This window comes from Paroedura picta, chromosome 1 (genome assembly GCF_049243985.1).
Source record: "Paroedura picta isolate Pp20150507F chromosome 1, Ppicta_v3.0, whole genome shotgun sequence".
Taxonomy (NCBI): domain Eukaryota; kingdom Metazoa; phylum Chordata; class Lepidosauria; order Squamata; family Gekkonidae; genus Paroedura; species Paroedura picta.
In genome coordinates, this window is record NC_135369.1 from 127611086 (window position 1) to 127628030 (window position 16945).

Consider the following 16945-nt stretch of genomic DNA (forward strand, 5'->3'; position numbering starts at 1 on the left):
AAGGGCAGTTAAAACATCTGTTTCGAATATCACAAGGACAGTCCCGTCCCCTCTAAAAAAGGGCCACAGGTACAATTATCAGATACTTCTCCTGTATACACCCTACTTAATGGAAATTGTGCACGTAAAAAAAAAAATGGTGCAACTGGCCTTCATTCCTAGAGGTCTGGTACAGAAGGAGCTTCTGGGGGATTGCACTCTGTGTCTCCAAAAGCTCATTAAAAGAACGGTGGCAAATTTGATTCTGTAGAGACCTGAAAGCATTTTTCATACGCTGTCTTCAAGGAGAAGCTTGAATGTTCTTGCCATCATCGGGATGAGTAGTAAGGATTTGCAGAGCATAATCCTAAAACAAGGAGACTGCAAGTGCCAGTTCAGGCTACACTGTACACACTCAAATCACACAGCAGTCCCATCCCACCCATCCTCGAAATCAACTAACACTGACAATTTTTAGTGTGTGTGTGTGTGTGTGTTTAATGTTGTGCATTGGATTCAAACAGAAAACCGTGTGCACTTCAACTGTTATCACAATGTGGTCAAGAGGTCAGTGTCTTTCGTCATTTACACACAATTGTTCATTACAGTATGTTGTCAGGCTAGTGGTAACCAGGGGTGTGGTAGGGTAAACAGTTTTGGTAGTGCACCTAGATTTTATATTAACGTGAAAATATCCTCGAAGATTCCCCCTTTTTTCCTTGATAAAAATAGTTTTCACCAAACGTTGGTGGTGCACACGCACTACCAGCCACTCTTGGCACCACACCCCCGATCGGAACGCAGGTTCTTGGGTTGGTTGATTTAAAAAGTATTACAAAAAATTTCCATACAAAAACTATTTTCATAGAAATCTTGTGTTTCCAGAAATAAACCGGAACATTTTTTTCCCTTTTTAGGAGGAGAGGAAAAAAGGCTCGAGAATTTGCTCATCTTAACATGGTGACTGTATTGAGAAATGCAGCCAATTTTAAAGTTTTCCACATCCCCTCCTTTTTTGGGTGACCCATCCCACTTCCACTAGTAGCAAGAATTCCATAAGCTGTGTTGAGTTCAATTCAAAGCAGGAATAAGAGTTTCCCAAACCATCTCAGGGCTAAAAACTGCAAGCCTCCATTGGGTCAGACAAGCCATTGGCTTCACAATTAAACAATGTAGTAGTTGTTTAGAGGTATGCATCACAAGGTACGTCTTTTTTTTACTGAAGCTTTTTGCATCATCTAAAATATAACCAACCCACTTTTGTCTCTGTCACATCAGAGTTCCATTGCAGGTGAACTATGTAATTTTCTACTTTCTTACTTAAGGGGTTGTTTTTATTCAGGTCAGTAACAGAGGCAGACAGAAAAGAAGGAATACATCTCGGGTTCATTCTTCTATTTTATGGGGGGTTCCATTTTCATTGATTGGCATCTCCCATTGACATATCAAACGGTGGATACAGCATGTAGGCTTTGGCCAGCAAACACAAGGTCTTCTATGCTTGGGAATACAGAACTCAGTCTCTTTCCCTCACACACTAGAGCTTTGAGCTATTATTTTTCAGACTTCTCCATTCACTGAATGTCATAGTTATACATTGCTTTTAGAACCCTTAGAAACAACTGAACTCCAGAAGAGGAACCTGCCATTTCTCACTGAGTCTGCATTTGCAACCAGCCATAAAACTCACAGAGAACTTTCATTCGTTAAGGAATGGTGGAACCCATGACAAACTGAGGAATGTGCCCACCCCTCCCCCTCCCTCTCCCTCCCCTTATAAACTTGGTTGATCCGTGATGCTTGTGATTCGAGTCTGGCCTTTGCAACTGCTTAGATCACAGAGTCTCTAGTTCATAGACACAGCGGCATGAGGTAACTCATTTTATTTTGTACAGGTTGCATATTTCCACAGGAAACACTCTCGCAAAAGTTCTTTTGGGAAAATAAAAAGAAAAAAAAAGACAACAGTTTGTGCTTGGGGTGGTTTGGCCTCCCAGCTCTATGCCATGGTTTCTTTACCTGGCAACCTTCTGTCATTAAATGTGTGCATGTTGATAACCTCTTCTGTTTTCACAATAACAGGAGCTTGTGGTTTGTGTTTTAACCGACGCTGACATTTCAGAGACATCCTCAGCTCCTCTACCATGGCACTACAGAAGGACCTCTATGGGGGAAGTTTTACAAATAAAGAAACAAGAGATGAAGGAAAGAAGAAATTATTATTATTATTATTATTATTATTATTACATATCACATGTATTCATTCATATTTCCATATTATATTTAATATGTGCACATGTTCACATTGATTTCCCTATATTTTGCTTTGGGAACAGCATCTGTCTCTCTCTCTCTCTCTCTCTTTCTCTCTCTAGGAAAGTAATTAATAATTTAAAAAATAGCCTTGCAAAATAAGCCCATTATTCTTAGAAGAGGCATGGGATTACCCACATGTGTCCTTTGGTGAGGTCTCTCAGGTCCATGAACAATACCATTAGCTCTCAGAAACAAATTTGTTTCTTCTGGTCTTTCCAACCTTCAAAAGTGTACTGTGCTTCAGCCAAGATCTCAACATACTTACCATCTTTTATGCACACATGCTATATAATGAAACTGACTCAATGAGCATTTTTGGCTTACTGAAGATATATTCCAGTTAGAGCCTAACTGAAGAACTTTAAGTTTATTTCACACATGTTTATTTCACACAGTTGCTTGCTTAATGATGTGATAACAGAATTAACCCCAGCTGAAAGTGTAAACAGCATTGAGGAGTACGGGTGTATTTATGACATTGACCCAGTTGCCTTTCCCCTAATAATGGCTATTCTTGAATGTAAATCATCACTTGATTTTGCAGTCAACAGGTAGTAGACATGAATGTTCAGTTCAGTTCATGGCAATTGAAATTGTTGATTGATGCATTTGAAATGCAGACATAGTTCACAGTTTCAGAATAAAATATATTAGCTTCTTAAATAACAATGTCTTTGTGGCAGTTCATATCATATCAAGTGATGTGAAGTTCTAATTAACACTGAAAAGTCAAACATCAATGCAATAGCGCAGAAGTTGCATGTCAGCCCTTAACAAAAATCATTATAAAAGATGTACTCCAAGCTTCTGATTGAGAATGCTGAGCTGTTCATTTATAGAATTAGAATTAATAATTTAGAATTAAGCATGTTTATTAAGCCATCAATACCTAGTGTTAGAATCACTACTTGGAAATGGTTAGTTGCAAAAGGATACTTTTTAGAGCCTTTTTAGTAGCCTTTTTTTAGAGGCTACTAAGATATCCCAAACAGATTCACTAGCTTCCAAAGACTAAGACGGCCTGAGCTATTTCCATGACAGTCAAGTCCTATCTAAATGCTGATAAGGAAGTCATCCTGACTTTTCCACAGAGTGCGCACTCACTAGGAAGGCGTAGCTAGGCACAGCTTCAGACAAGTAAACATACTCATAACTCATCTGTTGAACACACTCTCTTAAATGTGCAATGTTTAAAGAAATGAATGTCTATATTGTCCTAACCCACATTCTCTCACAGTTTACAATATAGGTGGCAGCCATGTGCCATGAGTTAAGAAAACTCACTCCTTGCACACCGACTCATTGCAAAAATAAATAAAATAATGAACTTGAGCACAGCTCATTGCTTCCCCTTAGGGTAGGCTGTAAAATTTAAACCCAATCTATTCTTTGTCCTTTTTCTTTCTTCAATTAGCCTTAGAGGCTACTAAAGCAGCCAGCTTAGAAATCATGGGGAGAAGTATAATGGAAGACAGATAGTCTGTAACTGCTATCAGCATTTCTCTTTACCAGGCAACAGGTTATCCGAACACATTCACTGCGACCCCCTTTTCTGTCAGCCTTGAAGCCCGTATCCTACTTGTACACAGGCAGCTCTACAGTACTCAGGGCACTTGGCTATTTCTGCTTAATGTCAATACAGCCAGAGCTAAATAGAAGTCAAACTTTGGAATGGAGTTACAAAGATTCCATTTGGCATTTGCTTCATTCTTGGAATGATAAAACAATTCAGATAAAATAAGAAATGCTCTTATTATCTCTGCTGATCCAAGGCAAATCCTAGAAGATACAGAATGATGGCTGGGCTTTATACATAAGTTAATCTGTTTTAGATCTCTTCCCTACAAATAAAGATGGCCAATATGTTACAGTGGTTGAAGTTTTGGACGAGGATATGGGAGACCTGGGTGTAAACTGCACGGAGCTTTTATTCCAACCCCAGATCGATTCAGTCCCTGCCCTCTACACAGAATGCAATTTCCGTTTGAATTTTGGGCGATTTAAATTTTCCTTCTGCAACAAGAAGGATTGATCTGGAGTGACCCTACCTTTATTGTGTGATATCTCAGACTGCTTTTAAGCCTAAATATCCAGCTTGGGAAAGAAAGCTCCGGATTGGAAAAGAAAGCTCCGTGGTAGAGAACCTCTGATAGGCTACACCTGGTCATGTGACATGCTTGCCTTAAAGGAGAAGCCACTAATTTCTCTCAACTTCTGGATTTTTCCTCCCTCCTCTGCCTTTTTCGATCCTCTACCCCTCCCATCCAAGAAAAGAAAGAGGCTCCCTGCCTGGCTCCTCCCCCCCCCTTCAAGAAAAGAAAGAAAGAGGCTTGGCTCCCCCCCACCTTCTGAGCCTCCCTAACCATGGCCAAAGACTTTCCTGTTTCAATGGGGGGGGGAGAGGAAGACCAGAGTTCAAAGCGATCTGAATTCAACAGGATTGACAATGGAATAAAGAAAGTAAGTGCAGACTCTGCCCTAGTCTCTAAACAACATTCTGACACTGAGGCTTACTGGGTGTCCTTGGGCCAACTGCACACTCTCAGCCTACCATATAGGGCAGGGGTAGTCAACCTGTGGTCTTCCAGATGTCCATGGACTACAATTCCCATGAGCCCCTGGGAATTGTAGTCCATGGACATCTGGAGGACCACAGGTTGACTATCCCTGATATAGGGTTGCTATGAGGATAACATGGAGAAGGAAAGAATATTCTAGGCCACTTTGAGTCACCCCTAGGGAGAAAAGTGGGATGTAAATGCAGTAAATAAATGAAGGTGGCTGTGGATCAAGATTCCACTATACATATTTTTTTAGACAATAGAATACTATAAGTGGGGACCTGCAAGAAACCTGCAGGAGCAGCTATCCCGTTCCATCCCCCATCTTTGCTTCCTGCTTCCTCCCACATACTCTGTCTCTCACCCTTTTCTCTCCTGCCACCTATTCTTTCTCCCTCCTTCACTTCCTCTTTCTTTCTCCCCCCAACACATTACTCTTTCAGCCTACATCACTCTCCCTGCCATCCACCTGCTGCCTCCCCCTCTACTGTAGAGGCAGCAGTAGCTCTCTAGGAATCACATTGGATATCCCAGCCACAGAGTCCTTTAGGGTTGTAGTTCCAGGATGGGAAATTCCTGGAAATTAGGGGTGAAGCTGAGGGAGGGTGAAGTTTGAGGGGGGAAGTGATCTCAGCAGGGCATAATGCCATAGGCTCCAGCTTCTAAAGCAGACATTTTTTCCAGGCTCCAGGGGAAACTGATCTCAGTCATCTGGAGACCAGTTGTTATTCCAGGTCATTCCCAGCCTTCACTGGGAAGTTATAGGGCACTGGAATACCAATATGGTGTATCAAATGTTACAGACTTCTAAGGAGTCTTCAAACTTCAGTTGGTTCTTTAATGCCCAGAATATTAAAAAGATCCCAACTGAAGTTTGAAGACTCTTTGGAAGTCTGTAACATTTGATACACCATATTGGTATCCCAATGCCCTATTATTTGCTTTATGTCTGGTCTTCACTGGGTCCTACCCCTCCAATTTCATTTTTGTTTCGCCAGGAAGTTAGCAGTGCTAGCGCCCCTGGAGGAAATGGCTGCTGTGGAAGATGGAGTCTGTGGCATTATAGCAATCTGAGGTTCCTCCACTCAATGAACCCCACATTCCCCAGGATCCACCACTCTTATCTCCATGAATTTCTCCACTTAGATTTGGAAACACGTCTTTCCCACCCAACAGCCAATGTACCTTCATCTGTCCATCTGTATTCAGTTTTCCATCACCCCCTCCCTGTAACCTCTCCTTAGGAAAATTATGACCTTTCTCCACAGTGCGGACTAAAGCATTTTATATTATTCTCTCCTCTCATTCTCCCCCATGGCCACTAACAGGGAATAGGAAAGGATTCCCATATCTAGGTTGGGAGAATTCTGAAGATTTGGGGATGGAACTTGGAAGAACAGGAACGTCAGTGTGGTACAGGGTGTCAGGAATCAGGCTAGGCCTAGCCTGCGGAATCCGTGATAAAGACACATCTGAGATCCAGCGGTCAGTTGTAAATCCAAAGAGAGTTTTATTAGACAGAGTCCACAGAACGCTAAAGCAAGCCAAGATCTTCCTAAGCAAAGATCTTAATAATAACAAAGAACAATAGGAAACTCAGGGCAGATATAGAGCCCATCACATAAGGGAGGGGGCACATAGGCATTTCGGTGGGAGAGCGAGAGGGCAGCAAAGGTGAGTTGACTCCCAAGGGACCAGATGGCCTGGAATCATATCTAGGCAGTTGGCACATTGTTGAGACTTGGTTTGTCTCTGCAAGGACACTTATAGCAAGATTGATACATCAACAGTGGAACCTCTCCCGCTGGGAAATGAAAGGGAGGCTAGAAACCAGCTGACAGATTTACTGTTTTATCGCCTTGGCTTGGGCCGGCTGGTGAGAGACCAAAAGGTTTGTGAGAAAGCGAAACTTAGCTGGCATGAATCAGGGTTCATGACACAGGGCCACAGATTCCACCTTCTGAAGCATTCATTTTCTCCAGGGGAACTGATCTCTAATCTAAAGATACTCTATTTCTGGGGAATCTCCAGTTCCCACGTGGAGGCTGACATCCCTACATGCTCTTTTAATGTGCATAACTACCCTGTGAGGTATGTTAGACTGCAAGTAGGTGACTGGTCCAAAATCATCCAGTCAATTTTCACTGCATGATGGGAATTCAAACCTACTCTGAATCTTTCACTGCTATACCACTCTGGCTGCTGTTGAACAAGTAGTCAAGCCTAGTTGAGTCATGCAAGCTTGGTGGTATCAAGTCACAGAGGTCACTGTGAGACCTAGAGCTGCCAACATCTAGGTACAACCAGAAGATCCCCAGAATTACAACTTAACTCCAAACAACAGCGATCCGTCCTTGGAGAAAATGATAGCATTGAAGTGCAGACTCTATTTTATTATATTCAGCTGCAGTTCTTTCCTCCCCCAACCTTGTCCTTCTCAATCCCACCAAAAAATCTCTAGGAATTTCCCAAAAGGAGCCTGGGACCAATGAATCCTCCTTGAAAGTCCAAAATATACCGAAATGCCCAGCCTGGAATACTGTGGACACCTAGCAATAGACACTGAGGGAATCTATTTTTTTCAAGCTGATGCTTACATATCGGCTGCTTTGTGCACTCTTTTTGTTCTGCATCTATAGAGCGTGATCATAGAGATTTTGAGGGACTATAGCTTTTGCACAAAACTTCATATGACTACAACTGGATCGGAGTCATAACATAATGCTTAATGTATATTAATGAAAAATGAAAAATAGACTGAAATGCAAGTTTAAAAGTACACTTTATAAACAGAAATTGTTTTAGTCTTTAATTTACTGGTATATGATACATTTTAAAAGAAGAAATGCATATAATTATAGGATTCAAGTTGTCAGTAGTGCAATTTATCAAATTGCATAGCTATGGAAAGTCTATGTAAAATAATGTTTTTAAAAAAATACACTGGGGGGGGAGGTACAAGATCATTTGATAACAATACTCTGACCTTCCACTAACTGAATTTTTTCCTCCACGGAAATTATATACCATCAAAGAAAAACACATTGTTAATATTCAAAGAAGCAAAATATAGAACAAGATTTTTTGTATTTGTTTTTTCGAGGGCAACCTTTGCAAAGTCAGGCAAGTTAGATTTGCAAGCTGACAGGTATATTGAAGAAGATTTCAGAGGAAGTCATCAAATATTTATTGACAATTCCAATGGGATTTTCAAACTGCATTATTGTCAAAATATTTGTTCAACCCTGGCAAGTTGTATATTAGAAATCCTTTTCTGTCTTGAGCATTTTAAATACTAATCTCCTGTCTTGTTAGCTTCAGAAGCCCAAATACCATGGTCTTCCACTTAGAGCCAGTTGAGAGAGCAACCAATTAATATAGGCAAAGTACTTTTTAGTTTGGATCTCTTTTCTGTGTGTTTTTTTTGTGCCCAATGAAACTGTTCCAGAGCCTCTGCATGTGCTGAGCCGTAGAAATGAAACTGGCAAGCATGGCCTTACCTTAGTTAATGGGGAATATCTTTAAACTGCCCGTGGCGCCGCGGGCAGTGCCACAGACTAAATAAAATGCTAAGGGCTGGTGGGGAGGAGTTAGGGCGGGCTCTGTCCGGGATAAAAACTTGTAGGAGAGAATCAGGAGCTGCGAAGCTGAGTGGCAATCCAGGGCCAAGTGTCCAATTGGGAGGATACTTGGCCCTGTTGGACACTTGGCCCATCTCCCAGACCCGCACCAAACACTCCACTTCTCCCGAGCCGCCATCCTGCACGGATGGCTGCCAGAGAGGAGGCTCGCTCCACGCCACTGGCCTCAGGGAAAATTATTTTCCCTCCGCCCAGTGACTGCCCTTCCCTGCCTTCTACGCCTCCCCGGCCACCTCCCGCCACCGCCACCAGCACCCTTCCCACCCCCACCGTCCCTGCCCGCGCCTTCCCTACAACCTTGCCGCTCGCCGCTTCTCCGCTTCTCTCCAACCTTTGCTGCCGCCGCCGCGGCCAGCCCACGCGTTCCGACGCCCTTCAAGCGGTCCGCAGCCACACGGCCACAACCGCCCCACCCAGTCCTCGCCGGCGGCACCAAAATGGCCGCCGCCACCCAGAGAACCCCTGGAGCCGTTCATACACCCGCTGCGAGCCCAGCCGTCCCCACCCGGCCCGAAAATCGCAGCTGCCACTTGGGGACCCCCCTGGAGCCGCTCAGACGGCCGCCGCAAGCCGAGCACCAAAATGGCCGCCACCACCCAGACACCGCCGTGCAGCCGCTCACATGGCCGCCACAAACCCAGCTGTCACCACCCGCTACGAGCCGCATCGCCGCACACTACCCACCTCGCCTTCTGAATGCACACGAAGACCAGGAGACCGATGGTGAGCCGATCCGCCGCCAGCGGCCCGCTGAGCCCTCACCGCCCGGCCCCAACATGGCCGCCGCCACCCACAGACCGCTGCGGATCCGCTGACACCAGCACAGATAGCCGGGCCGCTAACACACGTTGCCCTGCCGCCCAGACGTCCGACGGTGAGTCTCGCCAAGCGGGGGGGGGCCAGAGCGACAAATGCCCACCCACGCAGCCCCCCCCACCATACCCACCTGCACCTAGCGCCCGCTGTATTTTACCCACAGCGGGCTTAATTCCTAGTCTACATATATATAACTGGTAAACATCAGTCTAAAACTGAAGTGAATAGGATGCTGCAACTTTAGGTGTACACCCAACTTCCAACATGCTTAAGGGGGTATTGATGAAGGGAAGCAGAATGTTTGTGCGTCTCCTCCCACTCCATCTTCAGTTTTCCTTCCTTTGTTCTCTCCTCTGGATCATTCTGCCTGCTTTCTCATCTACTCATGCTTCCCCAAACCCACTATCTACAATTTAGCACTCTTTCCTTTCTCAGCCTTGCCAGCTTCTGCTCTCTTCTCCAAATGCTGTCCCACCATTTCCACTTTCACCCCTGCTCTTCACTGCCGACGCCATTTAATTTAATCCCTCCCATTATCAGGCACCTCCTGAAGTGCTCTGTCTGGCAACAACAACATAGACTTCATTGATCATGGCCACGGGGGTTATTTCCAAGGTTGTTTTTTTTTTTTTGAACAGTTACAAACTTGGACTTTCTCCCCCATTTTCAGAATTATCTACCGTAGGCCGGTAAGCTACCATGTGGATTAAAAAAAATTAAATCAATATAGGAAGCCCTATGACTTAAAATTAGGCTTTTGCATACCCACATGGATTAGCCATCAAGTTTAACAATATTTGTACTGAATTTTTAAATTGCTGCATCGTTTCTGCATAAGAGAATCCTTTTTACTGTTTATCATGTTTAAATATACATAACCCTATGGCTTTTATGTTATAATAAAGCACAATTACTTGGAACTTTCCTTTAATTAAAAACAGCAACACTGGCATACACAAAAAGAAGAAATGAACAGAACACTCATCCAAGCCTAGCATGGCACAAAATATTAAATAAGGGTGTCTGTGAGAAAGCATGGGTGGAGACACCAGCAAGAAATATTGACATCTTTCTTGTATTCTGAATTGGTCTGCTATTTCCCCCCTTCTGGTTTTCTTAGAGAAATATATTCCAATTGTTTTGCCTTCCTCTTTCGTTTGATGGTGTTTGCCATCAAACTGACTGTCAAAATCCAATATGATTCTCTGGGATTTACTCAGAAGTTCATTACCTCCAGCCTTGCATGTCAGATATTATTTGAAGCCTTGTTAAAATTTCTTAAAGCAGTAATGGCAGTAATCCTGCAGCTTATATCTGATGTTAGGGGTCAGTGTTCTAACGTCTACCAGGACATGTCAATCAAAATGCTCCTCATCTTTTTTTGAAGTTGCCTGAGAATGGAGCCACAGTCCCGCTCCTCGCTTCCTTTCTAATCAGCATGTATGAGTTCCCGAGGGATTGTTTAACATAGAGAAATAGTTAGGAGCTGTCAGTCCAGAGACTCTTAAACCCAAAGGCAGAAATGCAGGACCTAAAGCATATTTACACAGAATACATGACTGCTTGCAATGTGAAAATGAAGAATAGAATGTGATAAATAAATTTAGGAAGACAGCGTGGCAAAGATTAATTTTGCTTTACTTGAGACTTTGAAGGTTTAATAATCACCATATCTGTATAAGATACAGTCAATGACACCAGCTGATGCATATTTTCATAATGACAGTCGATTTTTAAAGGTCTTGTCAGCCTTTTAAAAACTACCATGGAAAGTGACACATTTTGTTGAGAATTTGCCAATTATTGGCACTGGAAGCACTGAAAGAGCATATAGAGTCCCCCTAAAATAGTTGTGCTAGAATACCCAGCCTAAATTTCAAAACAATCAACATAATTTGAGAATCTGTTTTCTGCTTCAAGAGTAATAATCTGACAAGTGTTTTCAGACATGTAATTCTTCTCTTCTCTATGCAACTAAGCATTTCAATAAATAAGCTTCAGATAAGGAAAAAATAACATTGTGTAGTGTGATGGTTTTGTAAAAAGGGAACCTAAATCTAGATCTTCTGGATCTAAGAGTTATCAAAGGAAGATTAATTGATTTTCTATGCAATAATATCAAGACATTCAAGTCTACAGATGGCTGCCAACCTGGAGAAGCTGCAAAGATATCCGTATCAGAAGTACACTAAAGGAGATTTTATTCCTGGCTAGTTGAATTTTTTGGTTGTTTTTGACTTCAAGAACATTAACCTATCCCTGGATAGTAGATTAGGGACCTCCTTTTGCTCAAACTACTCATATTTTTCTGCAGTAAAATGAGGTACCAGCTTTCCTGAAATGGAAGAAATTAGGCAGTTGTCTAGTAATCTATGTTAACTTTCTGGCCATCAGATTTCCAGGCTGTAGCCATATTTTATTACCAGAATTGGATATGATAAGAATGGAAGTCTTCCAGTATGAACATTATTTTACACCGTGGGTATATTGCTTCTATTAATGGATCAGATCCTTACTAACTGATGTACACAGACTTGTTACTGAAGGGTAATTTCAGAGCAACCAAAGACCTTTGAGCTGACTCACCTGTGGGTCTAGGTTGGGGCTGGTGGGACTGCACTTGTGTGGTTCCATTCTTCCCTCTCAAAGAGATCTCAGAGGATGATAGTGGGCAATTGCTCATCTGCCCCGTGGGCTCTCTTTCATGCGGGATTCCACAGGGTTTCATTCTGTCATCCCTCCTTTCAACATGTATGTGAGGCCACTGGGGGGAGATAATGAAACAGTTTGGGCTGTGGTGCATCAATTGATAGAAGACACACAGCCCATTTTTCCCCTTTTCTTTTGCTCTTTCTCAAAGAAGACTGATGAGGGCCACGCTAGGGCCACACAAGAAGATCAGAAAAGATGGCTATTCAACTGGACAATTAAAAGATGGCGTTGTAGTTATCTCAGTTCATTCTGTTCTGTAGATGCCACTTAAAGTGTTGTTGGCAGTAAGCTTTTAATTTCAATGAATCTTCCTTTCTCTGGATTTCCTGGTTTGCAGGATATACTGTATTTCCCACTAGAAAGGGGCAGCATCCTTCCATAGAATTCTATTTTGGAATTAGAGCTTGATGCATGTACTTTATTACTATAAGTATTGCAGATGGTTAAAATAATTGTCTGCTTATATATAATAGAAAATTTCAGACCACATAATAGATCATGTTCTATCCCCATTTAAATCAAGATAGAGATTATTCTATAAGACTTAAGGTTTTGTGAATAGTTTAAAGATCTGACATGATGACCATCACTGAGTTTACTTCAGAGAAGGAAGGTAAAGTGAATTTTTGGAAAGCATGAAGCTTTTATGGAATGTTTAAAGATATTGCCTTTGAAATGTTGAAGATTGTGTCAGACTACGCCTATAATGCTGATATTAGTAAAAACAGTAACACAACAGCTTTCGTTAGGAAATCCAGTTGATCTGAGGGTTTTCTATGAGACTTTTTTCTACTTAAGTGAGTTTGCTGTTCATTTCAAAAAGGGTGTGAACTCTTTTATGTATATAATTCTGCTTTATTAGAAATGAAGGAAGCTGATTGCTCACATGGAAAGAAATTTCTAGATTAAATTATATATCAGTAAATATCTATGTATCATTTATTTTTTATTTTAGTTATAATATATCACTATGCTGCTCCTTCCAATATATACCCACTACAATAATAATACCCACTATAACAATAATAATGAAAATATCTAAAAGAGTTTGAACAGTTAAAATTATATCCAACCTGCATCAACTAGAAATCTTAATTTCTGCATCCCCCCATCCTACAAAGGTGGGTTGTTCTTAGGGAGAGCCTATTTAGGTGGTATAATCTGTGAGTAGAAAATTAGGTGGTATCATCTGTAAACAGAAATAGATGGTAGCATACATGAGTCAAAAACTGTATGACTGTATTTTGAAACAGAAGCTTTCTATAGTTTCAATATATGAATCTATCTGTTCCACTTAATATTTCTGGTAAGGGCTTGGAGAAGGAGCATGGTCTCATGGCTTAAATGACACTCAGCACTTAATACCCACTCTAGGTGTCTGTCCTGCCCCTGAGCACCTCCTTTTCCAACTGGCTTACCTGTCTGTCCAGCCGCCAGCCAATCACCTTCTGTCCCGCCCTTGAGCGCTTCTACCTCCAACCTGTCTGTCCTGCATCCAGCCAATCACCTTCCATCCCCCACCCCTGACCACCCCCACCTCCTTCCATTTCCTTCCAAGGCTCAGAGGCTGCAGATCCCTGTCATGTGAGAGCTGCTCCTGCCAATGAGTTCCCTGCCTGGGGGGTCTCCAACCACCCTAACAGCTGCCTGCAGCCTTTCCAGGTCCTGGGGGGAGGAAGAGGCCATCTGGAGAACAGCCACCTGCCACCTTTCCAGGTCCTCGGGGGAGAGGGAGGCCATTCCCAGAGTTCTTCCACCCCATCCCCTGATCTAGTGTCCATTGTATTCCTGAATGCAATGGGCTTTGCCCCTAGTATACTTAATAACCTTCCCATTGTATAATACAAAAGTGGATCATATCAACAAGTTAGGCATGATACATTCTTCACATTGTTATTTAAAATCATGACTTTTAGCATGCCATCAAAAAGCAAGATTCTGGAGAGAGGCAGACAACGTGACTAATTAGCATGCATTCCTGTCTCCCTCCCTCATGCTGCATTGCTACTTGCTATCCATCTTACCAGAGCAGGATAAAATTACATAAAAGTGATTAGAGTAGAAAAGCCTGACTTATGTACTATGCTGTACTTTAACTTGGGACACTCTCATTCTTCTGATTGGATTTTTGACTCACTAGTTCAATAGGTTTGCCCCCACCCAACTGTATTCTGCATAACTATAAGCAAAATTTTATTTGAGCCACATGAAAAATGTAGTTACTCTTCCCCTTGTCAATAACTTAGAGAAGGAAAAGAAAGACCCTATAATACTGCTTGGTAAAAGTCTGGTTTACTTATGCAGCAGCGTGGTGGTAGAACTTGTTGCATACCTACAAATTCTGAAGGAGGACAGGGATATGCTTAATATTTTTCCCATTTAAAACTCCCTGCAATTTTTGAAGTATCTCAGGCCAAAGGTTCAAGCCTAGGTTTCTACGTAAGGGCAAGTATTAATTGAGGGACATGTTTATAAATGTAAGTCCATATCTGCACTCTAAAATAGCACTAGTCTACTCTTCCAGCACACTGCTTAGCAACATTTCCTTCAGCCATATGTGAAACTGGATCTTTTATTTTATGTGGAATACATGAGAGTCAGTCCTTTGATCAGGGTTTGCCATTGTATTCTCAAACATGCATTAGTCAAGAGGGCTAAACATTTGCTGAAAACAGAAACTGGCATTCTCAGAAAAGTAACAAGAATTGTCAGGGGTATAAGAGTATAGAGTGAGTCTATATATTTTTTTCTATCCAAAATCGTATTTTCTCTAGCCTTTTTGGTTTGGAATGAATGTTTGGTTTGGTCACCCTGGCTGCATAGACGATATTAAGATTTTGGGAGGATTTTTAAATAACATTTTGTTGATAAAGTGTATTTCATTTTGCATGTGTTTTAAATCTTATACCCACATATTTAGCCAAATGAAAACCCACTGCCAAAGGTAATGGATACTTTACTAATATGAAAAGAAAATATAGTATGTTAGAAAAAAGGAAAAAATATATATTTGGAGGATTGTTTGTATGAAATATTATTGCTTTCTGTATCTTCAAGTGAAGGTAAGAGGCTACGGCATTATAAACATGATGGTCTTAAGAAACTATCTAGTGCATGTGCTTGTTCAACATTCAGCTTAGCTTTTGAAATAGGAACAGTATCAAAAAATAGCACACAATGTGTCAGAGTGTCCTAATGTTCAAAGGAAAAAAGGCCCATGTTTATATACTATTCTCTCAGTAAATCTAATCAAGCATTATATGTTTGCATTATAAATGACAAGATTGCAGCTTCATATTGCTATGAAAGAAACAAAATGGATTGGATTATGAAGAAACAGAACAGTGAACTAGCTCATGATGTGCAATTAGGTATATCTAATGGGATTTTGGGCTGTATCAAACGGAGTATCGTGTCCAGATCAAGGGAGGTGGCGGTACTTTGTTCTGGTTTGGCCTCACCTGGACTACTGTGTTCAGTTTTGGTCACCCCAATTGAAGAGAGACGTTGACAAACTAGAACGTGTCCAGAGGAGGGCAACAAAGATGGTGAGGGTTTGCAGACCAAGACATATGAAGAAAGGTTGGGAGAGCTTGGTCTGTTTAGCCTACAGAGGAGACGACTAAGAAGGGATCTGATAACCAAGTATTTAAAATGGTGCCATATAGAGGATGGAGCAGAATTGTCCTCTCTTGCCCCAGAGGGACAGATCAGAATGAATGGGATGAAAATTCAAAAGAAATTCCACCTAAACATCCAGAAGAAGTTCCTGACTGTTAGAGCGGTTTCTCAGTGGAACTGACTTCCTCGGGAGGTGGTGAGTTCTCCATCTTTGGAAATTTTTAAACAGAGGCTAGATAGCCATCTGATTCTGTGAAGGCAAAGGGATCGCAGGTTATAGTAGATAAGCGATTGGGATGTAAGTATCCTGCATAGTGCAGAGGGTTGGACTAGATCAGGGGTAGTCAACCTGTGGTCCTCCAGATGTCCATGGACTACAATTCCCATGAGCCCCTGCCAGCAAATGCAAATGCTGGCAGGGGCTCATGGGAATTGTAGTCCATGGACATCTGGAGGACCACAGGTTGACTACCCCTGGACTAGATGACCCATGCGCCCCCTTCTAACTCTATTATTCTATGATTCGATGATTCTAAGTGTGATATGTAGGAGCAGCCTATAACACTCGAACCAGCTAAATCAACAACAAACAGATTGGTAATTGTTTAACATGGTTTGGGTTTCTGAGATTGCTTAGTCAATGACCTGTAAGTGCCAACATAATGTTATGACCAAGGAGCAGGTCGTTTGCTAACAGAAGCAATTATAAAATGCAAATGGATGTGCACTTATTGGCAAGATTGCCTTAGAAAACAAATGTCTGCTTAATAACATGTCTCCAAGTAGATGACATAATTATGTGCTTGCTTTATAAATGACAAGGCAAAAACACAAAATAGTGAGGAAAAAATCTGAAAAAATCTCGAATTGCAGTCCAACACACCTGCAAAAATTTGTTCTAAGGAGTCTGGGGACTTGTAATAACACAGGACTTTAGTTCCAACCCATTATAACCAAGAAAGGATAGAAATTAAAAACCCAACTCAGAAATACACTAATGATACTTCATTCATTCAGCCATTTTCCACTTCAATAACTTCTTGCCTGTGAAATTTTAAACCACAGATTAGCTTGGCTGATCCCTGTTCTACCTGTGGCTAATGAAGAACAGTCAAGCCCCTAAATTTTTAAAGTATCAAGTAAAAAATGATCTAGATTGTTTGAAAAAACACATTCTTGGAATCAATGCTACCAAAGTACTGTGCAACTGCAATGTTACATTCAGCATAATTTAATTCAGCACCTTTGGTGAAAGAATGCCTCTTATATGATTTTTCATCCATGGATGTGGTAGAGATA

General features: G+C 41.7%; 1 protein-coding gene across 7 annotated transcripts in view; it reads right to left on the reverse strand.

The window, feature by feature from the left end:
• Positions 1-1847: 1847 nt before the first annotated feature.
• GRIK2 (glutamate ionotropic receptor kainate type subunit 2) overlaps positions 1848-16945 on the reverse strand; it is a 624521-nt gene continuing 609423 nt past the window's right edge. For 6 of the 7 annotated variants that reach the window (XM_077303395.1, XM_077303345.1, XM_077303379.1 and 3 more), the window contains 2 exons: positions 11900-12077; positions 1981-2143 (listed from right to left, as the gene is read on the reverse strand). In XM_077303395.1, coding sequence (XP_077159510.1) covers positions 2130-2143; positions 11900-12077 — 192 coding nt within the window. In that variant the 3' untranslated portion in view covers positions 1981-2129. Of the gene's footprint in view, positions 2144-11899; positions 12078-16945 lie in introns of all 7 variants that reach the window. The other variant, XM_077303360.1, reaches the window with a different exon arrangement.